Consider the following 16,297-nt stretch of genomic DNA (forward strand, 5'->3'; position numbering starts at 1 on the left):
TATATATATATATATATATATATATATATAATTTTTCCAAAATAGTTCCAATGGAATGCCGTTGTGTTTGAAAAATACACAAGAACTGTAAACTGCCCTTTCCAAATAGTCCATGGAGGCAGCAAACTGAAAGCTGATTCTTTGTTTACAAAATTGAACACTAAAAGTAAATTTGTACTAACTGAACTGTACTGTTTTTTTTTTATCAGCAAAACAGCAGTTTGCTGGCCAGGTACTAAACTGAGACATGTTCACAGTATCTCACTGAACTATAAAAACCTCTCATCAGAATGGCAACCCTTGTGGCGTGCAAAAAGTAGTTCATCCAAGGAACTTGGGTCACGATAAATAACATTGCTAGTTTAGACCAACTAAAATTAAAGTATGGGAGTAATAACCATCAACAAGGTCATACAAAATTATCTGTGAGCTTGTTTGTATATACAATAGCTGATGGTATGGTCTATACTTTGACAAATAATAACTGGATCTGAATTTAAAAGTATTTATTCATTGGTAAGAATGAAAGATCCAATATAGGCCCAATATAGCAGACGTGATGACAGATTTGACAGGGGCTCTAACAAGCCCCTGCAAAACTCATTTTATGGGTGCTTTTGAGTGTCATTGTGATGGTGATCATCAAGTGTGAAGGACTGTTAATAATCTGACAACAAGCATTTGGTAGGGACTAGCAATGACTTACTTTTTGTTGAACAGCATAGAATACTACATAATTACATTGTGGGCTGTTAAAAAGTAGAATAGAACATTACTCCAACTTGAGAAATTGTAGTAAATATAATTTACATGAATCCAGCTTGGGAACTGCAAAAGAACAGAAGAGAACATGAATTTTACTTGTGAATAGAATAGATCCATGCATGACATTAACTTGTGAACTATTACAGAATAGAACTGTACATAAAATATGCTTGTAGACTGTTAGAGAATTTTTCAAAATTTGTAGTTCTAACTGGAGGGATTTAAATATTTTGGCAATAAAGTTAGATAAAAACAACTTTTACTCTCCAGAGAATAATAAAAAATATTTTTTATTTCAGCCAACTTTTTGCCATTGCAGCTTCATCAGACTAGTAGTTTTATACTATTCTCCCTGATTAAGCTAAAGTGGAGAAGTATTGGCTGAAACAAAAAATTTTTATATTATTATCTAGAGTGTAAAGGTTGTTTTTCTTTTGTTAAACTTTATGGCCAAAATGTTAGAGAATTTAATTGTGAATAAATAGCTCGTAGACTGATAGATAATACAAAGGTTGAGTATCTCATATTAAAACTATTTTGGAGTTTCACTATGCCATTACAGGCTATGTTGCTATGTCCAGTCATACTCTGTTAATACATGAATATAACTCTGAATTCATTCTTTGTTCTGAATATGTGCAGATTTCACATAGTATGTGGTTTACAATATTGTTAAGTTGATCTTGTTGCATGTTATCTTTATTCCTTTTATTCTCAGAAGTAGTTAATACCTGTTACTGCTTGGAGAGAACATTGTTTAGTACAACATCATATGTAAGGATATTGACAGGAGTGTCCTTTAATGGTTGTTCAGGTGAAGTCTACAGGCTACAACCACACCAATGTTGTAATAAGAATGACCAGTCACATGGGTATTACATGTTGGTTTGGGTAAATGCAAGTTTTTTTGCCAATTAAGAACCAGTTTAATTCATGGTTTCAGCTTGAATGGTTGGAAGAGAAGAGTCAGTAAAAACAATAATTCTGTGTAAGTAAACAGCAAGTACACACACTGTTTCTGTGTTTCATCATCATACTAATAATGATAGTGCATTTTTCCCACTTCATGTTCAGTCTTGTTATTTCATTTTATGTTGATTTTATTCATTAAGGAGTGCAGTGTTACTCTGTAATTGCCATATCTTGATCAAATCTTCTATTATCTAGTGGACCTATCTGGTGTAACTCTAAAAGTTAATTCAGTTTCACTGGAATATACCACACTATCTAATGACCATGCATCTTGAAAATAGCTCTGTTATATAGTTTCTTTTGCAAAATGTTCCATCATTAGGCTGTCATGTTGAAAGAACACAACCCTTCTCTCCTGAATGTCTGTATACCATCTTGTGTAAAAGAACAACAGTTTTGCAGTGCCCATCTCAATATTCCAATTGCTTAGAAATCCCATGGCAATGCGTGCACTGATTTGACAAGTATGTCTTCGTATAGAATATTATGTATATCAATTTCATTCTCCAGTTACTTGAGGCTTGCAACGAATGAAGAGATATGTTGTGGAATCAACTATTGTATGTGTGACTTGTGTCACTTTTCCACATGGAGAACCTTCTAGATTATATTGCATACTATTGTCTGGGACATGTAGATGGCTTTTACCAGTGACCTTTGTGTTTGTGGATTCTCACCTGTTACAAGACTACACTTTGCTCTCCATGACTGGGGTATAACTTGTTGGAAATCTCTTTCTGGATGACCCTTGTGCCTCACGTTGATCCATATTCCTTTGTTTTCCAATGCCAATAAGTAAAAGGGATATCTTCAACTTGGAAATTCAAAATCCCCAACCTGAACATCTTTATGATGTGAGTGTATGAATATTTTGCATCAGAAAGGAGGTTTACAAAATGCAGTCACTTTTCAGTGGCATTGCATTACCTACAAAATGTCAGACAATGTTGAAATATACTGATATGTCTCATTCCACCACATGGTTGTCATGTGGTTTGCTGATGTGGGTATTCAAATTAGTTTAATGTAACATTCTTAACCCTGTAGATCAGTGTGTTGCTTAAGTGTATTGTACATTTTTATGTATATATAGGATGGATTCTTTACAGTAGGCGTCTGTGACTTGTTGGCAATAAATTTCAAGAATAAACAATAGCACACAGTTCACTTCTTTTAAAATAATACGTTAAAACAAATTAAACACACATACAAATGTTTACTACACTGTTGGTTACCATGGTTGTATCTAATGTTTTAAATAATTCTCTCTTTCTCGTCAAAAGTCCACACAGACTGGTTCAGTTACTTTAGAACCCAATTGACAAGACAAATTATTCCCTTCTGCTCTGTTATTACAATACAATCTGTGATAATTTCACTTTAAACATTATCACTATACGCTGTTTATCGCTAAACTCCCAATCACTCAGTCTAGATCTATCTTTTAAATTAAATTTTCTACATGTGTTTATACCCCGACAGAGGTCTAGAGCTTGCCACACACTTATTATGTGCAATAATACTTAATCAGAACAATGAGAAGGTTCTAGTAACATGATGCAATAATATAACAACCATCAATTCATAACTGTTGAAATACAGAATGTATGATTCATAAATAGTTACATAAACAAGCTTGCAATAAACTATCACTTCTAAAAATAACTGAATTTAACACTAGTGCTACATAACTATCTAAATCATAACTTTCACTGTGAACTATTACAGAATATAGCTACATTATTTAAGCTTACAGTATTAGAAATTAGAATTATACCTAACTTGAATGTACATAATGGTGGATCATACAACTGTACAAAGAAAAAGGATTTTTCTTTTCCATTTGTATGATATGGTAGTTTTAATACATATAATTTTTTATTATGTTCTTAAAGACTTTTTGTGGAAATATAATTGATTGTTTTCTTATTTCAACAGGCTTATTTGTGGAATTCGTGGTAAAACTCTTATACTAAACCTTCCTGGAAGCACTAATGGATCAAAGGTAAAGTTTTACATCTATATTACATTGAGTATTGGACAAAACTTACTGTAGTCTGAGTTAGTGGTAAAACTGTAAAACATTCAACCATGGGTTCAACTGGGATGAATATCTGGCTGGCTGCAGTAGTCTTTGGGTAATTGGCAAAGTTCAAATTTTCTCTAAACAGGAAATCCTTAGCATATTGAGTTTTGTTGTAATTACTTCTTAGGGCAGCATTAGAAGAGCATAAAGGTTTAAGCAGAAGTAGATTAGAAATCACTACAGACAAGCTGAGGAATAAGATAACCATAAGGATCAAGAGTTTGATCTTAAATAGCAAAATTCCAGATTAAAAATGTAAGATCAGATGAATTGGTCAGAAGATCAACTAGATGTGGAGTGTGAAAGAGAAGAGGGTCATAACTGTCTAGTAAGAACCATGCCTTTCTCTAAAACGTATTTTAATCACAGTCTAGTTGCTTATACAAAATGTATCTTTAACCCCTGTGAATTTTTCAATTCTCAGGCTTCATTGGGTCTCTGCTTTGTCAATACCTATAGCTGTGCTGTCCTCTGTTACCATTCTTATGATGACAGCCAACTCAGCTTAACCTTCGACTCAGAACCATTCCTTCCACTACCGTGTGGTTGTTATGTAAACAGAGCTCATATGCAGTAGAAAAAGAAGAGGACAAGACCATAAAACTAGTACCTACAAATATGAGCTGACCCAGAATGGCAGTTATCAACCTATACTTCTGACTGTTAGGATCTACTTATGCTTTCATCATTTCTCCCTTGCACCCTTCTTCCAGCTACTAGTTTAGTACTAAATAGGTGCAATTTTCAAAGTTTCACCATGCAGTTTTAACTTTCTGCCCTCCATCTCCAGCAGTACACTTATAGCATGCATTTTAACAGCACCTTATGCTGAATTTTTAGAAAAGTATTTACTTATAAAACATTACAGTCTGCAACTCTGAATATATTCCATTATAGCCAAATAAAACACTACATACAACAGTTTTACAGTTTTCAAAATGTTTAAGCTACTTATTTGGAATTTCATTCACTAGTGATAAATTTATCCACTTATAAATATTTCAATCCATTCAACATATTTTGCACTATTATTACCAAAAAACAATAGTTAGAACTGAGTTTTCTCTCAAACCAAAAATGTGTCCTATTGTTACTCTTTATTCTTCCATGAAAATTCACTACCTGCTGAATATTTCAACTCAAAATTTAACCATTCTACCACAAGTATTAATAAAAAGAATGTGCACAGCTAACTTCAAATTACAAGGTCTTAACATCCAAATCAAATCCTTTATTTCCATTCATATGTTGTTTAATAGTTGTTCTTTGTGTAATGGATCCATTTGTGTCATACAACACTCATGAATGACTCCATATGATGTTCATGCACACATGTAAGACTACACCTCTATTTTTTATTTATACACATATATTGCCATTGCATATATTTTCATTACACATTGTCCCATACACTAACAGCTTAAAACAAACCATCTCCAGCTGTTGTGCAAATTACTTCAGTGACCTTCTTGGATTAATTTCCAAAGCTGCAGCTTGGTAGTTTTGGTTATGTAATGTGTTGCCAACTAAGAACTATCAAAGTCATCATGTTTTTCTTTTCAGGCATTACAAAATAAATAATCACAGACAGAATTCAGACAAACTAAGAATTTTCAACTACAGTTCTCCTAAGTGATGATTAATACTCTTGCTGCTGCTACTACATTACATTTCAGTATACACTTACAGGAGACGCAACTTCCACACTGTACGTGTAGAAGTCATATTCTCTATATGTATTACCTAAATTTAGATGATATTCACCATAGAACTGCTATTATTTGGCTAGATAAAGTGGTATCATACAGAAACACTGCTCAATAGCTCAGAAAGAAAGGCTGTAAAGACCTTTTGATTCAGCTGCGCTAAAAATCAACAAACCATCCTCTCAATGCAGCTCTCAGTAACTATCTGTCTATAATTCTTATTTTAATGGACTTACTCTTCAAAGCACAAGATGAAGCTCTGTTCAGTCAGAACCAAGCAGCATTCCTGCTGCTGGCGAGTACCAAAGATACATGCAGTCTTCATGGTGGTACATTTGTTCACTTTCTTATATTAACACCTCTTCTCTCATATGGTAGCCTTGTCTAGCTCTTGACAAATAATTAAATAGTGCAGACCATAACCACTACACATATTTTTGTGAACAGTGTAGGACATCCTATCTTGAAGGAGGATCATTCAAGACTTTTTGTCCAAACATGAGCATGTTTGACAAACAGCCTGTTAATCTCCTCAGTCAGTTTGTTCAGGATTAAGTAACTTTGCAAGCATTCACTCCAGAGTCTGTATTACCCACTTTACTAAACCATCAGACTGGGGATGATAAGACAAAATGCACATTTCCAACACACCAAAAACTTTGCACAACTTGGAGAGCAGTTAGCTGGGAAAATTAGTTCCTTGAAACATATAGGTATCTTCAGACTCCAAACCAGGTTATCTAGTGCTCTGCCAATACTTACAACCACTGTGCCACCATATCAACCAATGGTTGACCCTCAACCCACTTTGTGAAGTAGCCAATGTCCATGAGTATATACAGGTAATGTTGTTTCATCTCTGGAAATGGACCAATAGTATACATGGCTATTTATTGTAGGGGAAAACCAAAAATTCTCTGCTGGAGTTTACCCTGTTTATGGTAACTCTTTTTCTGGGTGAAACACACCATATAGTAATAACACCATTACTGAATGCTTTAACTTGAGTAACTTGAATATGAACAATATTATCATCTTTGAGCATTAACACCAATGCAGGTAACACCTTAGATACTGCCAGTCTTCGTGTCATCTGAAGTCTGCAATATTTTGTGCTTCAAAGCTCTGGAGACTACTAGTTGCAACACAGGCTGAGAATCATGGTTCAGTGTTTGGTATAGATGGTACAACACACATTTGTGCACTTGTAACTACTCAGATAAGTACCATAGGTTATGTGTGTATATATGGTAAGTTCCTCAATATAAACTTGTTGGGCTTTACTTTGATGCATGACTAGGAGCACCTATGCTAGATCTACGTTATTTAATTTCTTTTTGCAGAGCTTCCAAACTGTTAGCCATGGTATCCATCAGTTTGTGGAATATCCTACTCTGTGGCTTATCATCATTATGGAAAAAAGTGGTTTCAACTTCCACATGATTTCCATGAATGGACTGGGTCTCTCCATCGAACAAGCCAATCTGTCAGCATTTTCATGTTGTGGGTCCAGGCAATATTGTATGACTAAGTCATACTCTAGTAATGCTTTTATACAACATGCTGCCATCTTTTTTGTATATTTAAAGATCATCAACCATTTCAGGGGCACTTGGTTCATTTGAATAGTAAACTTTCCACCATTCAAGTAGTGTCAATAATGTTTCATGAATACTACAACTACAAGCAGTCCTTTCTTCATTGTTCGGTATCTGCATTTAGAAGCTGTGAACATATGACTAGCATACAGAATTACACATTCTACTCTGACCTGCAAGTGCAACAACTCTGCTCTTATTGCAGTATCACAGTATCTTACAAGAACTCAGTTTTGTTGGGGATTACACCAGCACTGGGGCTTCTACTAAAGCATACTTCAGGGACTTGAATGCATGTTCATATTCTTCACTCGATCTGAAGTGTGTCTCAATTTTAGTGAGAGCCAATAATAATGTGGTGATCTGTATTGGTATTAGTATATAAAACTGAGAAAGCCACAGAGCTCTCACTTGGTCATAGGCTGAAGCCAATCTTGCACAACTGCTATTTTAACACAATGTTTGGAGATTCCATCTCTACTCACAACATGTTAAAATGTTAAAACTTACAAAAAGTTAAAATTCTGTGTGTCTGAACACACATTTCATTAGTTTTGTTTTCAAGCCTACCCTTTTTATCTACTGGAATACCATTTTCAGGTTCTCAGCCATAGGCACGAAAGTGCGACCAAATATCAAAACATTTTCTACAAAAATCTGACATGCAATTCTCCCATTTTAAACCATTCAGTGTAAGCTCCATTAGCCTATCAAAAGTGGCAGATGCATTTCACAGTCTGAATGGCATGATGTGAAACTCATACAAGCCATCACTCATGCTGAAAGCAGTCTTTGGTCTGCTCTTGTCATCCAACTTGACTTGCTATTATCTGGATGTTGGATCTAATGTATTGACCCATTGTACACCTTCCAATGCATCCAGACATTCATCTGTTCGCATTAGTGGAAAATTTCAATGCAAGTTACCATGTTCACAAGTCTATAATGTGCCTTTCATCTTTCTGACAATCACTATTGGAGATGACCAAAACACTCTGTGAAGGCTGTATGATCCCTTACTTTAACATCTGCTGTACCTCAACATGTTCTACATCTCTAGTACTACAGGGAAGCCTGACTGGCAGTTGTTTAATTGTATATTTGTCATCTTTATATATATAATTAGTTGCTGCTGCATTGATTCTAGATTTTCTTCAAATTTTCAGCTAGAAGTCTCAGATGTATTGGTAACCAGGTACTTACTTTCAGACATGGTTAGAATGATCAATCCTCAGTTATTTCATTTTGAAGTTGGTTATCACTCATCCATAATTACATAACAACCTCAGGACTTCATCCCTTCTTAGACAGATAACTGAGTTAATGCTATTTGCTTTATGGACAGGAAATAGCTCTGTTTCATGAGTGGGCTCTATAACTACATTACATAGCACCAGTACACCATAGTACTAGACTTTGACTTACTTTGTAGTAAACCATGGAATAATACTTGTGTACATGGGGTTACTGTGACTTTCTTACACATAGCAATTCAGTCCACTGTTTGTTTAACTCTTTCCATGTGGGTATCCTTTTCTGGGCATGTCACGAGGTTTTACTGAGTTACATTCAAAATTGAAATAACCTTTTTGGTGCATAATTAAAGTTTTGGGCTGGTTCTGGAAAATTATCCACCATGAAATGAAATTAGGAATGTGATCTTTTATAGTCCTATTTCAGTATCAAAAGGAGATGATATATTTCATATATCTGGCACAACAATTCCCTGATATTTGTACCATCTAAAGAAAATTGATGATATATATCCAAAAATGGGTAAAAAAAAGTGAATTCATCATCCTTTAAATGGTATATAATTTGATTGAAACAAGTCAATAAACAGCTAATTTACTAATTTATTATAAATCATGATACTGACAATACGAAATATAGCATTATGTACATTATGAATAACTATATTATCTCAATACAGCATGCTGAAGAATAAGGCCAATATCATAAATCTAACAATATATACAGTAGCTACATGTTATGCAAATCTGTTAGCACAGTACTTCTAGATGTTGAATATTTACTTTTTACTGCACTGACACACTTTCTTATACCTAACCTTTGTATAATACTCTTCAAAGCATGGCACAACATACAAGGGAGGCTTATAAATACATTGTACGCAATAATAGGTAGTTTACTTTCACTTGCACTCCCCTTTCCCTTCTTTTGTATGCCTTGCGGACAGGATGCAGCACACAGTGCAAGCGGACTGATTTTTTTTCTCAAAATGCTAGAGAATTGGCATTCTGTTAATTTACAACTTCTGCAACCTTTTTTATTTGAAGTTCTTCGGGCATATCTTTCAAGGAAGCCATCTATCTCTCTGAACTTTGAGTCAGTTTATTGCTGGGGTTTTTGCATTGTAACAAATATACCCATTGACAAGTGCCACCTCAATAATAAAATGACACAATGCTTAGTACCATTTTTTGTACTTCCTATCAAAAGGATAGGTAGATCACAGCTGGTTAAACTTGTTGACCTCTCCCATATATTTATTATACAAAATTTGAATGTTGGGTTTCATTAAACTTCTTATATCTTTTATGATTGTACTTATACTTTACTTACACCTGCATTACCTACAGTTGATATCATGTTTACCTTACCTGTGTCCTGCCATATACAGGCAATCATTGTTTTTTCATCATTTTTCCATGATGATGAGAGTTCCCCATACTTCATTTTTGCAGTCTTCATTTCTGTAGGTAAACCTTTTCTATTTGTATGTACTGTGCCACATGCACCTATTTTCTTCACTCTAAGACTATCAAAAAGTTGTACTCTTGAATAAAAATTGTCCAGATGTACTACAGGCCCCTTATTATCAATTCCATTTAGTAATGATGAAATAACCCTATAACCCAACACCTGGTCTTGGATGTTTGTGTTGTTTTTTTTTGTCATCTGTGTATATCAGATTTCAACAGATATCCAATAAGAGAATCACAAAGCAACCAGACTTTGATGTCTAATTTTGCGCTAAGTTTGCTGGGAAGGTACTGCTTGAAAAACAGCTTCCCCTTAAATTTCAGCATCGACTCATCAACACATATTTCTTTGTTGCTGTTATAAGCAGCAACATATGTATCTTTTACTGTATCCAATACTGTTCTGATTTTGTAATGTCTGTCATCTTGTGCATTACCTTCCTCATTATCAGTAAATTGTAAGAAGGACCTTATTAGCTGTTACTGATCCTTTGTATATATATATATATATATATATCCATATACAGTAGTTTTAGTCAGCCAATATACATCTTGAAAATAGGAATCTAATGTTGGCTTATGCATCAACCCCATGCCAATTTCCATAGCAACTAAAGCCCAAATATCTTTGACTTCAACTTTCTTCTATGATACCTAGATCTTGGTATTAGTTCCCCTACATTTTCTAACATTTGTTTTGCACATCTGTTCGTCTCTTTAGCTACATGCTTCTAAATTGAAACACAAAAAATTTCTCTAAACATTAACATGGATCTACTATTTGGAATCCTTGTACATTGTATTGTTCACTACAGTCTGGAGCACAATTTACATCTATAGTCTATAGTTTCGTACAAATTAGGAACTAAAATTACAGATACTAATAAGCTAGAATATAAGCTATCTATTCTATTTGCTGAGATATTGCTCATGTACTGAAACAAACACAGTGGCCCTGCTTACCTTTTTCCATTTTTGAAAATGCTCCCTTATATACACTTAATTCTGTCTATGACATGTGAATAACCAATCAAAAGCTCAGAATGTCCCCCTAGTTGCTTTCTCAGGCATTTTCAAGTATTATGATGTCATCTCATTCTCTTGATACAAATCTTCATGCTGGTAAGGTGAGTCTTTAGTCTGCTCGAAATTGCATATTTTTTTAGACCCAAATACAGCTCAATTACTAAGCTTGATAGATTATAGTGGAACTCTGTGGTACGATATTGTAATTTATGATTTTTGGTTATTTCAAATGTATGTATATAAAACCTCCTCTACGTGTGAAATTTTATAAGGCTTAGCAACCTATGACAAGTGGTAAATGAGTACAAACGTCATAACTAGAAGAGATAATTGTTTGCCTTACTTCTTTATTTACTGTTCTATGTTTATGAAAAATGATAGTATATACATATGTATAATAATTAAAATGTGACTGTATTTTACAAAATATTAATTCATTAAAATGCAGCTAAGACAGGTCACTTTGTGAAGACTAAAAGTCAGTTTTATATTATTGGATATGGTAACATGAGTGCATGTGCACTGCATCATTGTAACTTTTGTATTGTTAGGCAGGCATTGCTGAAAGCTCAGTATAATAACAATAATAAATATATATAAATGTATAATGTTATGAGATTTAAGCTATTTAGTCTAAACATACATGTTTTCATGTTATAATTTGTGTTCATTTTAGAATGAAAAAGACATAATTTATATTTATTTCCTAAGTTTTTTATGGTGGTTATGAGATTGGTCAAATCAACTAAACCCGTACAGATATTCATTACTGATGTGGGACTGTCTGAGTGTTTGGAAGACAGACAGTTGCAGTGTAAACTATCAACATGTGAATGTACTTTGATGCAGTTTATTTTCATACTATAGAGAAACAGTCTCATAATATAGCGTTTTGTACCTGTTTCATTCCACTTTTCCATAATTATAATAATAAAGATGAAGACAGTTTACAAGATAAAACCTTTTTACTTACAGAAGTTGTGAACATTTTGTAATACACTTATTCCATCTTCAACAAAATTTTTTAATAACATTGTAACCATATTTATTAATTAACACTGTATTAAATTTAATAACTAATTTACTTAAAATGCTCAGTAAAGTGGTAACTGGAAAGAATTACAGATTGTAGAATATATTATGGAAGTAGCACAAATAACAAGTTGCATGAGACATTAAGTCATAACTATTGTTACGTCTCCGTTCGTTAGTTGATTTTCCGTAACTTCGTTTCCACGAAACTTTAGCGACACAAGTCCTTTCTTAGTAAAACTGGTTTATTCTTTCTGAATATAGCTTTACCGATACAATTATTTTCAACAGTCGCTCTTTAACAACGCTATAACAACAACGTTAACTTCAACAATACTTTCTGACTGCAGTTCAATTACTCACTACCTACACACATAATACACTGTTTTCATCACGTTGTGAGCGTCTTATATATATACCAGACTAGCATATATCTAGTAATCTCCCGACAATTCACAAAGGTTCGAGAGAACGAGTGGCGTGACACTAGTCACATGACCTCGCTGACGCAACACTATTCTTAACTAATGGTTGAGTGTTAAATGAAGCTATTTAGAATAATTTTTGGTCTAAGGTTGTTTGTAAGTAATTAAAAGCTGGATAGTCCTTCATTATGAGCAAGCTTTATTTAATGTGGAATTCAAGGCCTGAAGGCTACAATGGATTAGAGTAGTGTAGGTGTTAAGCACTCACAGTTTGTAAGGTGAGTCAGGTGTAAATAGTGGGTTTTATTTTGAAACTCAAGATTGGCATACACATTTAAGAAAGCTAGTAGTGACGATGTACAATTTAAATATAAAGTTTGTAGGTTGGAGGAGAAATTATAGGCTATCCTAAGTAGGGTAGAGGCAATGGATAAATTGTAGGATTTAAAGAGGCTCTTAACCTTTTGCATGCAAAGAATACATTGGTTAGTAATGACTTTCAGGACATTGAAAACAATACTAATAGGATTAGCAGCAGTGGGTTTGATTATTGAAAACAGTGCTAATAGGGCTAGTAGTAGTGGATTTAATTATAATTAGCAAGTTCTGATAAGTAATAGATTTCAGCCTTTAGCTTATGCAGATGAGGAACTAGGAGGAGTGAAGGACAACAAAAGGAACAGATAGAAAAGGGAATGAAAAACATAAAGTTATTATTGTAGATGATGATTCTTTAATAGAGTGTGTGAATAGGATAGTTTGTGGGTTAAAAAGGAAGAAAATAATTAGATTATGCTATCCCAGAGCAAGAGTGGAGGATATAACTGAGTATAAAAGAGTAAGTGATATTGTAAAGGGTGTTAGCAGAGATGCAGTCTTTGTAGTGTACATGGGGGCTTATGATGTAGAGAAAAGCTGGTCAGAGGAGCTAGTTATTAAGTATAAAGCATTATTAAAGGCATTCAAAGAAAAAAGCCATAATTATTTCAGGGATACTGCCAAGACTTAAGTGTAGGGATTAAATTATAAATAAGTCACTAGAGCTAAATGTTAACCTTAGGTTAACATGTAAGGATGAGCAGGTTGGCTGATTAGGTTTTCTGGATCAGTTCAGTGGGAAAAAAGAGCTTGTTGGAATGGATAACTTACATTTACATAGTTTAGGGCTGGATTGTTTGCAAGGGCTATCAACTCAACTGTAAGGCATCTTTAAACTAGGACTAGACAATGATGAAGGCCAGAATAATAAAGAAGAATAAGATGAAATGTATAGTGTAGGAACAAAGTACAGTAGTTGTTTTAATGGTAGGCTAAACCATTATTATTATTATAATGCTAGAACTATAAGAAATAAAATGGATGACTTTACATCACTGGTCAAAACAGGGGATTTTGATATAATAGGAAAACTAAAACCTGGTTAAATGTAGACAATTTTGATGACAGGAATTTTTTGAAATACAGAGTTAAAGGTTTTTTAGTAGGGATACAGTTACTAAAAAGAGGGAGAAGAGTGGCCTTATATGTAAAATTTGAGGTACATTCTGTTAAAGTTGAGGATATCAAAACTAATAGCAATAAGATTGAATCTGTTTGTGTTTCTTTAGTGGTTATAAGGGGAGAAGACTTTTAGTTAGAATTTGTGAAATTAATGAGAAACTTGAGAATTAATTATGGTAGGTTTTAATTTCAAGTATATATAGTAGGAAATGTCAATGTTAAATCATGAGGGAGACAGGTTTTCAGAAACTGTTCAAGATAGTTTTTTCACTATTTGGTTAGATTTATTGTTAACTTGTAATATGGATAAGGTGGATATTTAGGAACATCTGTGTGCAAGTGATTATTGCTCAAATAGGTGTGATGTTTTGCTGCATATGAAGATAAGGAATAGTGAGATTTTGGTTTCAAATTTCAAAAAAGGAAATTTTGAAGGAATGAGACAAGAATTATCTGCTGTAAATTGGGCAATGAAATCAATCTGAGATAGGGATCAAATGTGGAAAAAGTTTTAAAATAAATTCTTAAATATTCAAGATAGGCATGTTCCTTATGGAAAAAATTAAAGGGTGGCTGCGAGTGAAATACCAATTTAAGAAGTTTAGTTGACTGAACTGATGGGGTTTTGAAGGATTATAGAAGATCAAGAGAGCTGCTCAATGGGAAATTAGGAAAAGTATATGAAAAAAGAAAAGGCTGAAAATGTAAAAAATTAACAGTAAGGATGGTAGTCAGCATAGTTTCATAAGGGGAAAATCTTTCTTTACTAATCTTTTGATATTCTTTGAAGAGGTTACTGATTATGTGGACTTGAATATGTAGACCGGCTTAATACTCTTAAATGTTTCCAAACTCTAGTTTTTAAGTGGCATATTGTTTTGACAATGTGCATGACTTTACAGTCACTACACATATACTTATATGTGAGCCATGAACATAAAAGTATTTTTATAAATTTTAACAAGCTTATCCCCAACCTCTTGAAATCAAACCTAGTTATGTCGCTGTTAAACAGAATTTTTAATATCAGCTCAAACTACTCTATTTTGGACAGATAAATTGTACTTCTGCACAAACACTAGTTAAGCAATGGCTAATTCACTGACTGTCTAACAAACATTAGTCGCAAGTTTCTAAACTTGCTGCTATTTTGTACACCATCCCCAAATTTTCCCCTCATAATTTGTTTTCCTTTCATGGGCTCACAAATATTACAAATTAGAAAACAATCCTCTTCCTTAGTAAAAACATTTTTACCCTCAAATTCATTTCATTATATGCAGTTTTTGCTGCATTAAGCACTTCTTCCAGTATAAAAGATCTAATACTAACACTTTTACATTCATGACTCTTGTATAAATAGCCTCATTTAACACTCAGTCATTTGTTAGAATAGTTATGATTATTACTTGGTGTCTCATGCAACTTGTAATTTGAGCTACTCCCTAACATATCCTATAATCTATACTTCCTTCCATTTGCTCCTTTACTGAACATTTTAAGTACATTAGTTATTGAGGTTACTATGGTATTACTCAAGAAATATGATTTTAATGTTATTTCCAGATTTCACTGAAGTTGTAATAAACGTAACCTGGAATGTTCAGAGCTTCTGGAAATAAATGTTTTGTGTGTTATCAACTCTCTTCATCTTTGTTATTAGACTTCATTTTCTCCATCATGAGTTCATTTTTAATAACTATTTCCAATAATATATACGTATAACATCTTTTTACTCTTAGTAAGTTAATCCTGTATAATATCAGAAAACCATGACAATTTTTCAACTTACCAAATAAATTGTAGCAGATAAATGTGTTTTGAAGTGATATAAGTAAGTCCTTCCTGTTTAGACTTCATTATATGTGAATATATTGCACTTTTTTTTTTGTTTTTAGGTGAAATGTGAATAGTGTTCGATATTACTTTAAAAGTATCATAAATTTGATTTTTTGGTCCATAAAATAAAAACTTCCTGCTTGATCTAAATTTTGGCCTAGTGGTTAGCATGTTGGACTTGGGAGATCAGTTGTGGGTGACAGTCAATCCTGCTAATTGGTTAAGAATTTCACTGTTTCAGTTGGCAAGTGTTTCCTCCTGGTTGCATTTCATCTAGTCTGCAGTTCAAAATTAGGGATCTCTGGTCAGCCATTTAGTCCATTGTTTGCCTAAGGTGTTGGTGTTTAAGTTGAAAAATAAGCTAACTTAAAATCATTTTAATATATTTAATGAAACTTCTGGTTTTTAATATTGTTTTATGAAATGGCAATTACATTTTATGATTTTCTCTCTCAATTTTGGCCAGTACTGACAAAGCTAAGTATATCAGTTAGTGACAGAAATATGATGTAAAAGTTTTGAGATGGCTTGACTGGGTAATGATAATACTTTTATATATACACCTGGGAAAAAGTTAAGCACCCCCAAATATTTTTCAGGATTGCTTATTGAAAATAAGGTT

At 33.4% G+C, this 16,297-nt stretch overlaps 1 protein-coding gene across 5 annotated transcripts in view; it reads left to right on the forward strand.

Moving 5' to 3' along the window:
* Positions 1–16,297, forward strand: part of LOC106461525 (gephyrin-like) — a 136,493-nt gene that overhangs the window by 70,225 nt on the left and 49,971 nt on the right. For all 5 annotated transcript variants that reach the window (XM_022388520.1, XM_013921357.2, XM_022388519.1 and 2 more), the window contains one exon: positions 3,676–3,742. In XM_022388520.1, the coding sequence (XP_022244228.1) occupies positions 3,676–3,742 (67 nt within the window). The remainder of the gene's footprint in view (positions 1–3,675; positions 3,743–16,297) is intronic.

The sequence above is a fragment of the Limulus polyphemus genome, unplaced genomic scaffold (assembly GCF_000517525.1).
Source record: "Limulus polyphemus unplaced genomic scaffold, Limulus_polyphemus-2.1.2 Scaffold978, whole genome shotgun sequence".
NCBI lineage: Eukaryota > Metazoa > Arthropoda > Merostomata > Xiphosura > Limulidae > Limulus > Limulus polyphemus.